The sequence below is a fragment of the Scyliorhinus torazame genome, chromosome 16, assembly GCF_047496885.1.
Source record: "Scyliorhinus torazame isolate Kashiwa2021f chromosome 16, sScyTor2.1, whole genome shotgun sequence".
Lineage (NCBI taxonomy): Eukaryota > Metazoa > Chordata > Chondrichthyes > Carcharhiniformes > Scyliorhinidae > Scyliorhinus > Scyliorhinus torazame.
The window spans coordinates 37,044,234-37,061,544 of record NC_092722.1 but is presented as its reverse complement, the minus strand read 5'-3'; the positions used below and the strand labels follow the sequence as shown (position 1 = coordinate 37,061,544).

At 44.0% G+C, this 17,311-nt stretch overlaps 1 protein-coding gene across 2 annotated transcripts in view; it reads right to left on the bottom strand.

Annotated features, from left to right (window-relative positions):
• The window catches only part of fbxo42 (F-box protein 42), a 56,434-nt gene extending 43,070 nt beyond the window's left edge, over positions 1–13,364 (bottom strand). Inside the window, exons 1-4 of one of the 2 annotated variants that reach the window (XM_072478279.1) lie at positions 13,213–13,364; positions 5,950–6,207; positions 2,889–3,005; positions 805–939 (exon numbers count right to left, since the gene is read on the bottom strand). In XM_072478279.1, coding sequence (XP_072334380.1) covers positions 805–939; positions 2,889–3,005; positions 5,950–6,207; positions 13,213–13,261 — 559 coding nt within the window. In that variant the 5' untranslated portion in view covers positions 13,262–13,364. Of the gene's footprint in view, positions 1–804; positions 940–2,888; positions 3,006–5,949; positions 6,208–12,927; positions 13,150–13,212 lie in introns of those variants that run through there. The other variant, XM_072478280.1, reaches the window with a different exon arrangement.
• Positions 13,365–17,311: the final 3,947 nt, after the last annotated feature.

Sequence of the window (17,311 nt, the reverse complement as noted above, 5' to 3'; positions counted from 1 at the left end):
ACCCACGCAAACACGGGAAGAATGTGCAAACTCCACACAGACAGTGACCCAGAGCCGGGATCGAACCTGGGACCCCGGTGCCGTAAGGCAGCAATGTTAACCACTGTGCCACCGTGCCCCAAACCACTACGCCACCGTGCTGCCCCGCCCCCTCAGTTTTAATGTGGTTCAAGTCCCAATGAAGAAGAGCTTGTAACATGTGGAGTTCAGGTTTTGAAAATTTTATTCTTTATTTTCCTGAACGCCCAAGTCCTGTTGCAGAATGGGTTCCAAAGGATCCAGCAGTCTTTTGGGACCTCAAAATCAAGTGTTCGGTCTTCCTATTTGAGCTCAGCTGGCGTGCTATTCAACTGTAGAAAGCATCATGGCTGACCCAATTTGTTCTCACTGGGGTCACGCTGAACAATAATTAGCATCAGGAACTCTGGCTAATTTTCAATATCCAACTCAAGGGGTGCAGAAACAAATAGCTGCACTCAAACTGCATGTTCAGCTACATCGAACCTTCATGTTTTAATGGCTTAATATATGATCCAGTTTATTGCATTCCCCACTAGGCCATTGAGGAAGATTGCTGCAACATTTTCGGTACACTTCTGCTTTGCTATTTCAGCACCATTAACCAGATTTTGTTTGTGTAACCATTCCTTGTGTGTCACTGGTTGACACACCCCAGTGCTGAATTACAATGAAGTTTATCCAATCTCCTGGTTTTAACCAACACCTCTGGGCAGGCAGACAGATTCAGCTATTTCGATCAGTTAGATTTCATGACATCGTTCACCTCTTTGTTCTACCACATACCTGATGCCAATGGTCGGATCCATTCTTTGCTGTTGAGGTCAAGCCGCCAAAGGTCATTGAATGCTGCATTACAACTGCTTTGAGTGCAACCCCCAAAGACGTACATGGACTGATTGGCATCATAGTAACAAGCACCTGGAATTAAAGAGATGAACAGTTGGAGGTCTTGTTTGAGAGTATGAGGGGTACAGCAGAGGCCAAAAGCTACACCACAATAAGACTAAACTGCAACACTAACCTCATTTAACACTTATCATATTGAATATATTGTATCCTCAAAGAAGGATTACACAATGAAATTGGATTGATCTAATGTTGCATTGACTTCATTTACTTGGTGGTCTTTACATGAGATAACACACCTGCCCTTGTAAAGAAAAATGTACAATCACTTAAAATGATGGAAAATGATTTGCTAAACATTCAGCAGCTAAAAGATCGTGAACAAATTCTGGCTCCTGCCACTTTGCCTTGGGAAACTAAGTATCCATCACTGAAGCCCGTGAGATGAAAAATGGGCAAAGAATTAAATAGACTAGTTTGTCATTTGGACCAGTTTATACTTTAATGCGTATGCTAACGTATTAGCCTGCAATATGTAAAGATTTGGTTAATTAATATCCATACTTTTAGGAGTTTTGTACATAACAGCTGTAGACTATTAAATGAAACTAGTGTTATTCTGATCCTCAAAACAGGAGTGCAGTGTAAAAATGCAATCTAGCCAGCCAAACATGAATAATCGGGGGAAAACATTTGAGCTTTTTGCATGATGGTATCATTGCCCATCCAATGGCTGCAGTAGTCACAGAAACAGTCAACATAAATTTAAAAGTAACCATGTCGTGTCACAAATAAAGTGTTTCTGAGGAGGAAATTATGTTGGTCAATGAGGTGACAGCACTGGATGTGCCTACACCACATGGACTGCAGTGTTCAAGAAGACAGCTCACCACCAAGGGCAAAATATCATAGAATAATCATAGAATCCTTACAGTGCAGGAGGCCATTCGGCCCATCGAGTCTGGACCGAGGCACTGAAAGAGTACCTCTTCACCCCCCCCCCCCCCCCCCCCCCGCCCCTCCTCTCTCTCTCTCTTAATCTATCCCCGTAACGCCACCTGCAATTCTTTGGACACCAATGAGCAATTTAGCTTGGCCAATCCAGCTAACCTGCACATCTTTGGATTGTGGGAGGAAACCGGAGCACCCGGAGATAATCCACGCAGACACGGGAAGAATGTACAAACTCCACCCAGTCACCCAAGGCCGGAATTGAACCCGGGTCCCTGGCGCTGCGAGGCAGCAGTGCTAACCACTGTGCCACCATGCTGCCCCAAATTAGGGATGGGCAATAAATGTAGGGCCAGCCAGCGACACTCACATCCCTCGAACGAATAAAAATAATTCTACTCAGTTTTCAGGTAATATTTGGTAATACCACCGATGCATAAAAATCATGAAGAGAAAGTTGAGGCTTGGTAATTCAAAACTGGCTCAGCAATAGGAAGTGTTAATAATATGCTATCACAAAATTGTATTTATCAGTAGTACACATTATTTTACTGTTTGTGAATACTGTGAAGAGGAAGGAATCAAACCAAATCCCTGGCTCTAGTCAAGAGCCATGCCCATTCAGTCTAGCAAACTTTTGCTGCACCCATTCCAAGTCAAGTATATCCTCTTTCCTTAGGTAAGGTAGCCAAAATGGTAAACAATGATCCAGCTGCGGTCTCACCAAAGCTCTACATCATTGCAGTAAGAACTCCTTACTTACAGATTTCCATTCTATTGGAGACAGAAGAGATGTAAAGTGGAAGGAGAATATGGTGAGTACTGCTCAAGTACTCACCAAAATCATGTTTCACTCTAATCTTGGTAAATCCCCCAAAAAACAATATTAAAAATAGATTCTGACAAAACAAGCCATGTAAATGAGCACAGTCCCTGTGGGTTTTCTGCTTCAGCACAGTACACTGCAGTTACAATTCATGCGGAGCAGCAATACCAATACAGTACAGCAACTGCTTTAATAAACACCCTTCACTTAGCCCAAAACAATGTTATCAGCAAACACTACTTACTGTGTGAAAAGCGCTGGGTAATTGGAGTTCCGGGATAGGGATAGGTCCGGCTCTCCCACTGAATATATCCTCCTTGAACAGCTTTTATAAAACCATAGTAACACTGGTGAGCCACACCTGGGAGTCAGAGATACAGAAGCTTAGTGGCATTTTCAAAAAAGGGGGGTGGGGGGGAAAATTCCTGTATTTGGACATCCCCCACTTCCACCGTGTCAGATTTCACTGAATCAATTGTCTCAAGCAGATAACTCTCAAACTCCTGACAATAGTACTTTTTTGCCGTTGTGAGGCAGTTGCCAACGCGCAGTTGCACTGGCGTAGCAATTTTGTTTTTGATTGCCGACCACCCCCACCACCTTGCTGGAACTGAAATCGGAAACTCAATTGAGCCTGGAAAACCCAATGGTATAGAGTTGTAGCAGAAGTTACAGGGAATGCTACCAAATACTGAAGCATAAATGGGTTCAAGAGGGTCCCTCTACTCACTACTGCTCCAGTGTTTTGAACCACCATACACCTGCTCCGGCATCTTCAGTATTAGGAGGGCACATGGACTTTCTGCACCAGCTCAACACTGGAGAGTGAGCGCAGTGGCAACACTGAAGTTGTCTCAAATGAAGGAAAGTAAATTCTGTGGGCCAGCTAAGAAGGCGTAAAAATATCCACAGTCTTATATTCTTTACATCATTAAAGTTTTCAAGGTAGTGAAGTGATTTGCTCTAAAGATTATCCAGGTACAATGCTCACTCGTTCAAACATCAGGGACACAAGTTAAAGATAAGGAAGTTATGAATGGGAAGGGAAGGGAAGACAGGTGGAAAGTTTTTACTCAACGTTGTGCAATATTACCAGGTCAGGAAATAACTAGGACCGTCTATACTGCTTTCAGATGCATTTCAGGAGACTGAAAATGGCGAGCAGCTATTCAAGATGGGACTAATTTATTGGTGCTAATGACCTTTCCCTGTTCACAGAAATGTCATGTTTATGTAGTCAACCTATGATGATCAGCATGATACTAAAAAGATATTTTACATTTATATTTACGAGGGAAACTGAAGCTGCCAAAGTCACAGTGAAAGAGGAGTAAATACTAGATGGGCTAAAAAGAGAAGGTATTAGAAAGGCTGGCTGAATTTAAAGTTGATAAGTCACCAGGTTGAGATGGAAAGCATCCAGGAATGCTGAGGGAAGTAAATGTGTAAATTGTGGCAATACTGATCATTATCTTCTAATCCTCCTTGGATAGGAGGATGGTGCCAGAGGACTGGAGAATTGCAAATGTTGTACCCTTATTTTAAAGAGGGTGCAAGGATAAACCCAGCAACTTCAGGCAGGTTAGGTTATATACTAGGTGATGGAAAAGCTTTTAGAAATGACAATCTGGAGGGCGGACGGCAGCGCAGTGGTTAGCACTGCTGCCTCATGGCGCCGAGGACCCGGGTTCAATCCCGGCCCGAGTCACTGTCCGTGTGCAGTTTGCACATTCTCCCAGTGTCTGCATGGGTCTCGCCCCCAACCCAAAAGATGTATGTGCAGGGCAGGTGGATTGGCCACGCTAAATTGCCCATTAATTGGAGAAAAAAAAATTGGGTAATCTAAATTTATGAAAATAAAAAATTAAAAGAAATTAAAATCTGGGACAGCCAATTGGACATGTGTGGATTAATTAAGGAAATCCAACGGAGCATTGAATAAAGGCAAATTGTGTTTAACTGACTTGTTTGAGTCTTTTGACAGAGAGGATAGAGGAGGATAATATGGCTGACGAGGTGTACATGTACTTCCGAAAGGCATTTGATAAGTGCCACATAACAAGACTTGTCAGTCAAGTAAAGTCCGTACAAAAAAAAGGCATAGTGGTAGCATGGATACAAAGTTGGCTGCGTGATAGGAAACAGAGTAGTGAATCATTTTTCAAACTAGAAGGTATACAATGTCGTCCCCATTGGGACCACTGCTTTTCATGATGTGTATTCATGACTTGGGTGTACAGTGATAATTTTCAAGATTTGCAGATGATACAACTTGAAAGTATTATGAATTGCGGGGAGGATAGTGATAGACTTCAAAAGGACATGGACAGAAGTTATTGTGAATCATAGAATGGTTAGAGCACAGGAAATCAAACAGTGCGTTGTTTACATTCCCACTCTCTACAAGAGCATCTCAACTACTCCCAGACCTTTCCTTTAGAACGGGTGGACACATGACAGATAAAATCGACTGCAGAGAAGTGATACATTTTGAGAGAACAAGGTGATACAATATGAATAATGGGTACAATTCTAAAGGGAGGGCCGGAATAGAGATACCTAGGGATATGTGCGTACAAATAATTGAAATTGGTACAGCAGGTTGAGGATGCAGTTAAAAGATATGTGCGACCCTAAGCTTTATAAACAGTCGCACAGAGTACAAAAGCAAGGAAGCTACAATGAATCTTCATCAAACACTGGCTCAGTCTCATACCGTGTCTAACTCTGGGCACCACACTTCAGGAAGGTTATAGAGGCTTTAGAGGGGATGCAGAAAATATTTCTGAGAATGGTTCCAGGAATGAGTGGCTTCAGTTACGTGGATAGATGACAATCTGAGGTTCATAGGGAGGAGAAGGTTGAGAGAAAATTTGATAGAGCTGTTCAAAATCATAGCAAATAGAGAGAAATATTCTCATTCGCATAGGGGTCAAGAACGAGAGGATATCAGTTTAAGGCGAATAGCAAAAGAACCAAAAGTGACATGAAGAAGAACATTCTTCCAAAGTGAGTGGCTAGGATTTGGAGTGTACTGCATGAGAATCTGGTGGACGCAGATTCAGTTGCACTCTTCAGAGGGAATTGAAGCAGCACTTGAAGAGAAAAGACATTGCAGGGCTCTGAAGAAAGGACAGGGGGATGGGATTATTGAAGTTACTCTTGCAGATAGCCAGCATGAAGATGATGGGCCATCTGACCTCCTACCATGCTGTAATCAGTCTGTGATTCAAAATAAGTTTTGCTCATAGCTCCAGATCTCTATCATACTTCAAAAATATTTCACCCTGAACCATATTCCATACCTTTAATAAGCCGATACCACTGTTTACAAACAAGAGCAGCTGTTTTGTGCTCCTGATATGGAGACAAGAAAGACAAGATGTATTCTAGCACCTCCTCAGGCAACTCTATCATCGAGCGGTTATGCCTCATTTCCTCAACTTCCAATTCAACGCGAGGCTCCTCGTCCTGCTCCATGGGTCCATCCAATAATTCTTCTGTGTCCATGGCAATAAAACTGTCATCCTCGCTGTCTGATGAGCTGGCCATTGCATGCCAATCTATATTACAAATGAGAAAGACTTGTTCAAAGGTAGGGTGATATGTGCAAGATTTAAAGATTAACTTAATGCGCATATCTATAATATTGACCAGATGTTGGCGGCATGAGAATGCTGGGGCACTATTGTCATACTTGCCTTGTTTTCTCCTCACTCTTCACACAGCTTTACACATCACTGCTAATACCAAAATACATACATCAGGATACAAATCTAACCTACCCCGATAGAGGAATCTGTAACTGCACAATGCAGGAGACACTTCTGCAAAGTTCTAGATCCAATGTTTCTTGGATTAGACCAACAAAATAAGTCCCATAAAATCTGATGGGACTTTGAAGTTTCTTTTGTGGGTATATTATCAGCACCTCAGGATTTAGCAGTATCCATAACTTATGAGACATACTTGAAGTGCATGTGATGTCCTCACTGGCTTAAATTAGGTATAACATCACTCGCTGCTAAAAAGCGGAAAATCCTTTCAGGAAAATGGAAAAAAATAAAGGACAAAGCACACATGAAGCTCTCACAGTCAAGTCAAATATTTATGGACGTTGCCCATCCAGACATTGCAATAAAATAGAAGATCCTTGGGTTATCTGACAAGTCTCATACACTCTTCAGCCATTTGCGGACCACCAGTGGTTATGGCATTTTGCAAGGGGCCCCTGCTTAAGACCCTCTGGGGTTTACCATTGATCAGAAACTGATCTGGACTAGCCATACGAATACTGTGGCTACCAGGGCAGGTCAGAGGCTAGGGATCCTACGGCAAGTAACTCACCTCCTGACCTCCAAAGCCTGCCCACCATCTACAAGGCACAAGTCAGGAGTGTAATGGAATACTTTCCATTTGCCTGGATGAGTGCAGCTCCAACAACACTCAAGAAGCTCGACACCATCCAGGCCAAAGCAGCCCGCTTGATTACACCCCCTTCCACAAACATCCAAACCCTCCACCATTGATGTACAGTGGCAGCCGTGTGTACAATCTACAAGATACACTGCAGTACCTCACCAAGGTTCCTTAGCCAGCACTTTCCAAACCCACGACCACTACCATCTAGAAGGACAAGAGCAGCAGATACCTGGGAACCCCACCACCTGGAGGTTCCCCTCCAAGTCACTCACCATCCTGACGTGGAAATATATCGCCGTTCCTTCACTGTTGCTGGGGCAACATCCTGGAACTCCCTCACTAACAGCACAGTGGGTGTATCTACACCTCAAGGGCTGCAGCGGTTCCAGAAGGCAACTCACTACCACCTTCTGAAGGGAAACAAGGGATGGGCAATAAATGCTGGCCTAGCTAGTGATGCTCACATCCCATGAATGATTTTTTTAAATTCAGAACTTGATCATTCAATCAATCCAATAATACACAGATTTCATTCATGTTGTCATGAGACATTTTATGTAACAACATCAATACAGTAGACCAAAATCACACTTAAAATGACACTGTAAAGGTGCAATAAGCTTTTCATGTGATGTTCTTAACTCATCATCTCAAATTGATTCCACTGCTGACATCAATCCCTATGACAGGTCTGAACTCACCAGTATTTCACCCCAGTGTCATTCAGCTCAAAATGCTCCCTCCACACAGCCCTAGTTTAGGAGGACAAAATCTACTGGATGTTTTTCACATTTCAACATTGCTAACACAGAATGCTTGGTGTTTGCCTTCATAACAAGCAGTGCATTTTGAAGGTCTATATACAAGAAACAGCAATACCTCCCACGCTTAGTCAATACTGTTACAAATTTAGCAAGGTCAAAAGGTTGTGTGTAAAATCTCTCAATTCCTATGGCCTACTACATAAAGGCATATTGGCACTCTGGTTTAAGGATGAAATGGTGTTAATAGTAAAGTACATTAAAAAACAGATAGATTTCTAACCATCTTTAATAGAACAGAATCTGCCCACAGTTCTGTAATCTCTGTGGCAGTATTGTCAGTCATCGTCATTGAATTTACAGTGCAGAAGGAGGCCATTCAGCCCATCGAGTCTGTGCCGACCCACTGAAGGAGCACCCTACAAGCCCACACCTCCACCTTATCCCAGTAACCCCACCTAACCTTTTGGACACTAAGGGGCATTTTAACTAGTTCCTGCCCAGTCTCAGCAAAACACCAGTGCTCTCAGGAACAAAAAAGGAAAGAAAAGACATTTTGATTTGTATTATGCCGTTAGCTGTTTCTAATTTTTTTTTAAAAAAGTCAAATTAAAATACAACAACCTGGATTTGATTTTTTTACATTTCTGTTACATATAGCAGCAAAGTAAAATCCATTGATAATTACTTCTACAGGTTATATTATCAATAAAACTCCAGAACTGTAATTTAGCATCCTCCACTATTCAACCACTGGTTGCTCCACAGGTAACATTCCCCTTCCTGGAAACAGAGGAACCATTAATTCCATGAATTATCAGATTATTCCCTCTACCTATCTTAAAGACCCACAAGCATCTTGCTGCAAGAGTTCTGATTGGTGGCACATCAACTGTCTTTGCTCTTGTAGCCATCTGAGATGGCCACCTGCAAAGAATGATGGGAATTATGGCCAGGTTTGGGACACAGACAAGCTGCAGCTTGTATCTTTCAAACAGCAGCCCAGAAGTATGCAGGAATTCACACCTGTAAATGGGCCATTTAAGGCGATTAAAATAACAATGGGACCATCAGGTCCATCGCATCATCTTCCAGACTAGGCGGCACCAAGGTCCTGCTCGGAGCCCTCCCAGGATTGGCCACTGATGCCCACCCCAAAAGTGATATGGCGGGCAGCACGGTGGCACAGTGGTAGCACTGCAGTCTCACGGCGCCGAGGTCCCAGGTTCGATCCCGGCTCTGGGTCATTGTCCGTGTGGAGTTTGCACATTCTCCCCGTGTTCGCGTAGGTTTCGCCCCCACAACCCAAAAATGTGCAGGGTAGGTGGATTGAACACGCTAAATTGCCCCTGAATTGGAAAAAATGAATTGGGTACTCTAAATTTATTTTTAAAAAGTGATGTGGCAGCCCCTGATTGGATGTGACCAATCAGAGAGTGGAGCCCTGAGGAATTGATTGACAGTGACCCAGAAACTGCCACAAAAGGGGCGAGGAAAACTCAAGCCAGTTAAAAGACAATGCAGCCATGATTTCAGTCTCTCTTGGATCCGGCCTATGCCAACCCAAGTGCAGCATAACGACCAGACAGACAAGTTCAAGACCAACGATCGCTACCAGACGGACGACCCCGGCAGAAACAGAGCCACTTCTTCCACCCAGCCACACAAGATCCGGACAAAGACCTTGTCCATCTGCATAGAGCCGGTTGCCCTGAAGTTAAATATAGGTTATTGTAGTTGTTAGGTGTAGTTTAACTAGTGTTTTGTGTTGCATGTCGAAGTAATCCTTGTGTGTAAATAAACCATCTTTGAACTTGAACTGACTGGTTGTGTGTTCCTTTGATCGATATCCGGTAAAGCCTTGTGGTGGTATCATTTGATACCTGGCGGCTCTAAAGAGCATCATTATTAATTGGCAACATTATTGGTGACTCTGGTGGTGATTGGCAACATTATTGGTGACGCTCGTGGGATAGTATTCCATTAAATTGGCAACACTCTCAACAAACTTTGTTCCACTTTCTAAAAAATATTTCATGGGTTGTGCGCCCTGTTGGCACAGTCAGCATTTGTTTTCCATCTCCAGTTGTCTGGCTTGCTGGGCCATTTCAGAGGGCAGTTAAGAGTCAACCACATTGCTGTGGGTCAAGTCACATGTAGGCCAGACCAAGAAAGGATGGCAGATTTCCTTCCCTAAAAGGGCATTAGCGAACCAGATGGATTTTTGCAACAATCGACGATAGTTTTGTGATCACCATTACTGAGACCAGCTTTGTATTCTAGATTTCTATTAATTTGATTTAGCTGGCGGGATTTGAACCCATATCTCCAAAGCATTAATCCAGGCTTCTGGATTACTAGTATAATACCACCACATTACCATCTCCCCCTCTGTTCTACCAGTGAGTAAGGTTCTTTGGTGGAAGGCACTTCCTTGTTCAAATAAACACAACAGTTATAAAGCACCACCTACTACAACTTTCATACTAACTTTTCAACCACTTTCTTTAGATTGTGCTCAGAGACTGGTGAGCCTGAATAATTGAATCAAGCTGCCTGGCAAGATGGCGCCGGATGGCGAGCTCTCTCACACAGGTCCTCTTCCTACATCTCTTATAACCGTACCAACCTTTTAAAATGTTATTCTAACACTTTCTCAAACCTTTCTCTGTTATATTCCCTTGCAGGTGTGAAAACAGAAGTCTGAGAACATGCACTAACAGGTTCAGAAACAGCTTCTCAGCTGTTACCAGGCTCCTGAATGACTCTCTTATGGACTGATCTGATCTCTTCACACATCTTCTCTACTGAGTAGTACTATACTCTGTATGCTAATCTGTTGCCCGTGCCTATGTATTTACATTGTGTATTTATTTATGTCCTTTTTTTTTCATGTATGGAATGATCTGTCTGTACTGTATGCAAAACAATACTTTTCACTGTACCTCGGTACACGTGACAATAAAATCCAAATCTGAAAAATATGGAGCATAAGGACAGGAGTAAGCATTCAGTCCCTCAAGCTTGTCTCATTATTCAATTAGATTTGGGCTGATCTGGACCTCAGCTACATTCTCTCACTTTTGTTTCCCGTCTCCTGATACTCTTATCCCAACAGAAATCTGAGTTTTGAAACATTTCCAAAGAAGATAAAGCAATTCTGGTTTAATCCCTAAATGACCTTGATCTAATTTTAAGATTATGTCTTCTTGATCTGGATTTCTTTGCCAGAAAAAATAATGTCTCGGTATCCACCCTATTAAATCCCTCAATTATTTTAAATGCCTCGATTAGATCATCCTCAAATTTCAAAACTCAAGGGTTTACACGCAATATGTCACTGGAGTTTAAGCTCTGACATAATTCAGATGGTGAATCCGCGCTGTGCCTTTTCCAAGACTAAGGCATCTTTGCTGAAGTTACCTGCCCAAAATTGAAGGCAGTAATGTAGATGTGGTCTGGCAAGGCTCTACGCAACTAAAGCATACAGACAACTTTTTCATTTTTGAAATTCATTTTTCTTGAAATAAAGGCAAACATTCCATTAGCCCTTTGAATTATTTTGTACCTGTAGCTTTTAGTGATTTAGTCAGCCAAACAGTTTACATGGTACAAAACAACATGCTAGAAAGTGACAGGTTCTACAATGTACAGTACAAACTGCTTTTTGAGAAAAACTCAATTTATCACATTAAACTATTTCCAGCACCAGGGGGAGACCTTTAACAACGAGAATATCACCCGAGTGTCGTACAGCTCAAAAAGCACTATCCAAATACAACCCACAATTGGGAAGCCTTAGCCGAGAATTGTAGAGCTGGGTGTCCTTGTACAGTTCAAATGGACATAATATTAAAGGTTTTGTTTATAAATTTAGAGTACCCAATTCATTTTTTCCAATTTAAGGGGCAATTTAGCATGGTCAATCCACCTACCCTGCACAGCTTTGGGTTATGGGGGCAAAACCCACGCAAACATGGGGAGAACGTGCAAACCCCACACGGCCAATGACCCAGAGCTGGGTATCGAAACTGGGGCCTCGACGCCCTATAATATGAAAGTTTAATGTGCCTACGATCATGCGTTACTGAAGTACTAGTAACAACACAGCACTACAATTAGCTCCACACTTGCACAATTCAAAATGCATCCAGACTGTAGAGACTCAGCTCCAATAACCATCCACACATCAACAGTAATGATAACTCAACACTCTGAAGATGCACTGTGCAGGTGCTGAGCTGGTTGATTCAAAGCAAGCTCCTTGATCTGCATTCCCAGTCACTTTTTCTAACAACAGTACTGAAATAGGCAACCATTGCCTTCTTTTTAGTTGAAACGATTACATTTTCAAACCTTTTCTCCAGGTAAATTAAAATTATTTTCACAGTGCAGTTTTTGTTAGACCCTAGATTCTATTTATTTGTAAATCGCTTTTTCAGGATAAAGTAAATGCCATGGGGTAGGATAGTTTCAGTTCCATCATTATAAATCACCTGAGATTGGACCATTCACCTCAAGCATTCCAGGCTATGTCAAAATAGAAACTCTTCACAATAACACAGAGACTAAGAGGACCAAAATCAAGTCAAGATCTTCTGGCTACCTATCAGCTTCTCATTTTTAATACCCTGTAGGAACCTGGGATATATAGTAGCCTCTCCACTCTCTTAACCACATTATGGGTAGATACAGTGCTTTAATTTGTCCTCTTTATTCACATTACATGGTATTCAGGAGCCATCACACTTAACTGTAGTTCCATGTCAGCCATCCTTACATACATTATAGGATGGAGGTACAATGTTGCTCCTCTTCCTTCCCTACACTATCTGTTCCCAGGATTATGTTCGCCCCCTTTTATATTATAGGATGCAAAGGCCGTACAGCTACTGTACTTGCATTACAGAGTTCAAGGGTCCATCTAAGTCACCTCTCTTTACCCATATCACAGTTGGGATAATATTCCTCTCTTCAATTCCCTGCCCAGTGGTTCCAGATTCAGCTTCATGTCACAGTAATAGGAGCAGTGGGGATTTTACACTTGACCCTGGACCCCAGGCCCTCCAAGACTGTCGCTGGCTTATGCCCAATACTTACTCAACTGGGCTCCAAGGAGTCTTCCCAATACAAAGGGCCGGACGCCGAACCAAAGCACCCGGGACTCACGGTGAGCAACCTGCTGAGTGAGTGAGCCTTGCTGGGGCTGTGTCTACCTACTCTGCTTTATCCGACAGTGGAGGATACACCACACCCCGGAGGTGGGCGCCACACTGCCCACAGCCACCTGTGGGTGGGGGAGGACTGGCACCCTCCTGCCGGGGCCCAGCTTTACCCCCCAGCTCCAGCTGTGTGACTGCCACGCCAGGGACCTCGCCCACTCACCGGCGTGGCTCGCTTCCCCTTTGCCCGCCGCCTTGTGCCGACTCGCCATGCACTCAGGGCCACCGCTTGTGTGAGTGAAGCCCGTGGCTCTCACCGCCTCCCGCTCTCAGTCGCTCCGATCCGCCATCTTCCGCCAGGAGCGACAGCGCCGCGGCGGCGCGCACGCACTCAGGGCGTCACAGCCGCTCACGTACCCCCCCTGGCGGCGGCGTCACGCTGAGGCCACTCCAGTGCCCGCTGAGCCCTGGCCAAGCTGCGCGAGCGGCTGTGCCTGCTGCTCCCCTCCTGGAGATGCCAATGGCCCTCACATCCCAGCTCTCTACTGCATCACGTTATATCAATGGGTTATAAAACAGGAGCATCGTTTGATTCTGTTACAAGGACTGGCAATTCACATTAGAAGGACCACATTTTGGACCCTGTTTCTCTCTCCACAGATGCTGCCAGTCCTGCTCAGTTTTTCCAGCGCTTCCTGTTATTATTGGCAATCCGCATTCTTGGGCTAATGATTTGGAGACAGGAGTTCAAATCCCACTGGGGATTTTTTTTTATTTTTTTAATTTAGAATACCCAATTCATTTTTCCAATTAAGGGGCAATTTAGTGTGTTCAATCCACCTACCTAAATCCACCTAGCATAGTGGTTAGCACAATTGCTTCACAGCTCCAGGGTCCCAGTTTCGATTCTTGGCTTGGATGACGGAGTGGAGTCTGCACGTTCTCCCCGTGTCTGCGTGGGTTTCCTCCGGGTGCTCCGGTTTCCTCCCACAGTCCAAAGATGTGCAGGTAGGTGGATTGGCCATGATAAATTGCCCTTAGTGTCCAAAATTGCCCTTAGTGTTGGGTGGGGTTACTGGGTTATGGGGATAGGGTGGAGGTGTGAGCTTGGGGAGGGTGCTTTTTCCAAGAGCCAGTGTAGACTCGATGGGCCGAATGGCCTCCTTCTGCACTGTAAATTCTATGAAATTTACCTTGCACATCTTTGGGTTGTGTGGGCGAAACCTACGCAAACATGGGGAGAATGTGCAAACTCCATACGGACAGTGACCCAAAGCCGGGATCGAACCTGGGACCTCGGTGCCGTGGGACTGCAGTGCTACCACTGCGCCACCGTGCTGCCCTCCCCACTGGGGGATTTTGATCCAGTTCATGAAATAAATCTGGATATTATTTCTTCCAATTAGGGGACAATTTAGTATCGCCAATCCACCTACCTTGCACATCTTTGGGTTGTGGGGGCACCTCTCAACCTTCAAACTTCCTAAGTCCTAACTTCTCCAATCCATTACCAGCTGTGCTGCAGAGATATTCAATTTAGCTGCAATCTTTTTTCACCAGTCAAACTGACTTGTCCACACTCCTCTCTAGATTATTACAATGAATCACCGTAAAACTGGCTCAGATTCACAAAAATCTCAATTGTTTAATAAGACCCATTCTTAAAAATAGACAATGTTCTTAACATTTCCATTGACAGGTGTGCCGTTGACTGCATTTGGAAATTGCAGCATGCCTCCTGACAGCACGACTGCAAAATTGTCCCGCTTTAGACCAAATGGTGCACAAATTTCTAAATTGCAAATCAGAGATAAAATTCAACTGCAGCAGAGGTGCAAAGTGGGCTGTAGGGAAACTGCCACCCATTATACACCCTTACAGTAGTCCTTTCCACTCAAGACAATGCAAAGTATAATTGGGCAGGGTGTTTAACAGGTGATCAATCTGCTGGTGCCTATTCTGGGAGTCTTGTTTTTCATCTCGTGTGATTAATTTTGTGTGCAACGATTAGTGCTGTTCTCAATTTTTAAAAAAATTTAGAGTACCCAATGATTTATTTATTTTTCCAATTAAAGGGCAATTGAGCGTGGCCAATCCACCTAACCTGCACATCTTTGGGTTGTGAGGACGAAACCCACGCAGACACGGGGGAGAATGTGCAAACTCCACACAGACAGTGACGCGGGGCCGGGATCAAACGCTGGTGATAACCACTGTGCCACCACGCCGCCCTGTGCTGTTCTCAACTGACTTTCCTCAGCAGCAGAGTAAACCTGAGAAACGGACCAATGATCACACCTTGCTCATCGGGTTTACATTTGGCAAATGCCAACTACACCAAGTTGCTGGCCCTCCTCAATCCCTCACTGTGTTACTTGAATGGACTACATGGATTATGTTGTACTGTCAGAATATTTTATACAGTATCTATATATATTTTCACCATAGGTTCTCACTGGATTTTTTTTTTTTTAAATTTAGAGTACCCAATTAATGTTTTCCGATTAAGGGGCATAGTGTGGCCAATTCACCTACCCTGCACATCTTTGGGTTGTGGGGGTGAAACCCAGGCAGACACATGGATAATGTGCAAACTCCACACGGACAGTAACCCAGAGCCGGGATCAAACCTGGGACCTCGGTGCCGTGAGGCAGCAGTGCTATCCACTGCGTCAACGTGCTGCCCTTTGGAGTGAAATTTTGTATTGTAACTATGTATACCAGACACATACAAAATGACTGTAATTCAACTCTATTATCTAAACCCAGCATGGTGTCACGATATCCTCGGCATCTGCTGGTTAATGCCAGCCTCACTTGACCTGGAGTCACAACACAAGTGAAATTATATTTTATTTAAAATACCCGAGGTCCTTGGTTGAGCCAATAAACTACAGTTACCAGGGGCGTCATTCTCCGACCCCCCAGCGGGTCGGAGAATGGCCGTTGGCCGCCGTGAATCCCGCCCCCGCCGGTTGCCGAAGTCTCCAGTACCGGAGATTGGGCGGGGACGGGAATCGGGCTGCGCCGGTTGGCGGGCCCCCCCGCTCGATTCTCCGGCCCATCCGTCCCGCCGAGAAATTGCCTGCCCCCTACTCTCTATACACACACACGCAAACAACAGAGGGGAAAGGGTTAGAAAAAAATAATAAAAATAAAAGGATAAGGATCTTTGATGCACTGGGATGACTTCCAGTCAACGTCTTTCTGAGGTTCAGGTCTTCACGTTGGTACTTCTTCTAGACTTGAGATGGTTTCCAATGGTAAGGTTGTCTACTTTCTCTGCAGACTATTATTTCAGGTTTACAACAAAGGATGTGCTGGGCACTCACTACTTTCAGAACATTAAAGCAGTTCTTTCGCTTCAGGTTCTCTCAGAAAGCATCACACAGGAACCAATCACTGACCGTTGTCAGGCAGAACACTGTTCCTGGTCAACCCACCGGTTGCCAGTCAACCAATCAAACCAATTCCCTCCAAAGCTGGTTCCTAAGATCCACTCGGTGCTGAAGAGTCTGGCTTCTCTTTTCCAAAATACAAAGCCTAATAACACAATGTCCTGGCAATCAGGCTGTTCCAACTTTGAATCTTCTGCTTAAAGGCACATCCCAATATGGGTTCACGGGCCAAATTAATAAAAATAAAAGAAATGGGAACAAAGGAAATGAATGTGAAGGACCCTTACAACGGACATAAATGTGGGTTGAGGTGACGTAGGGTCAGTGCAGCCACTGCTGTAGTCTAATTGAAGTATATTTTAGACCATGGATGGGATTTACCGGCTGTTCATGCTGACGGGATATTCTGGTCCCACGCCAGTGCACGGGTTTCCCAGCAACGAGGGGTGCAGTCAACCGGGAAATCCCGTTGTCAACGGCGGGACTGGTAGATCCTGCTGGCAGGCTGCCTACGCCACCGGAAAAAACACGGAGGGTAAATCACGCCTCTTATTTTTCCATGTGCCTTTGATGCCAGATACAATCCAAGAGCATCAAAACTCACAGGAGTGTGCAATGAATAAACAGATGAAAAAGAGGAATCTGTGATGGAGGCAAGAAAAGAGAAAAGAAAATGGTGAGAAGAGAAAAACTGAACGCACTCAGAGTCTACAAGCTGCCAGATGGTGCACACCATTCTGGATTTCACACATTTATTTAATTTATGACAGAATTTACAATATAAAATTAGTATTGCAAACTTTAGCATGATTCATTGTTTGGCTCTGTTCCTATGTGGTTTTATAAGTAGTGTTGTGAGGGGGAACATAAAGCAAACATTTACTATTGCAACCTTCTAGTGCAGAAATTGGATAATCAGCTATA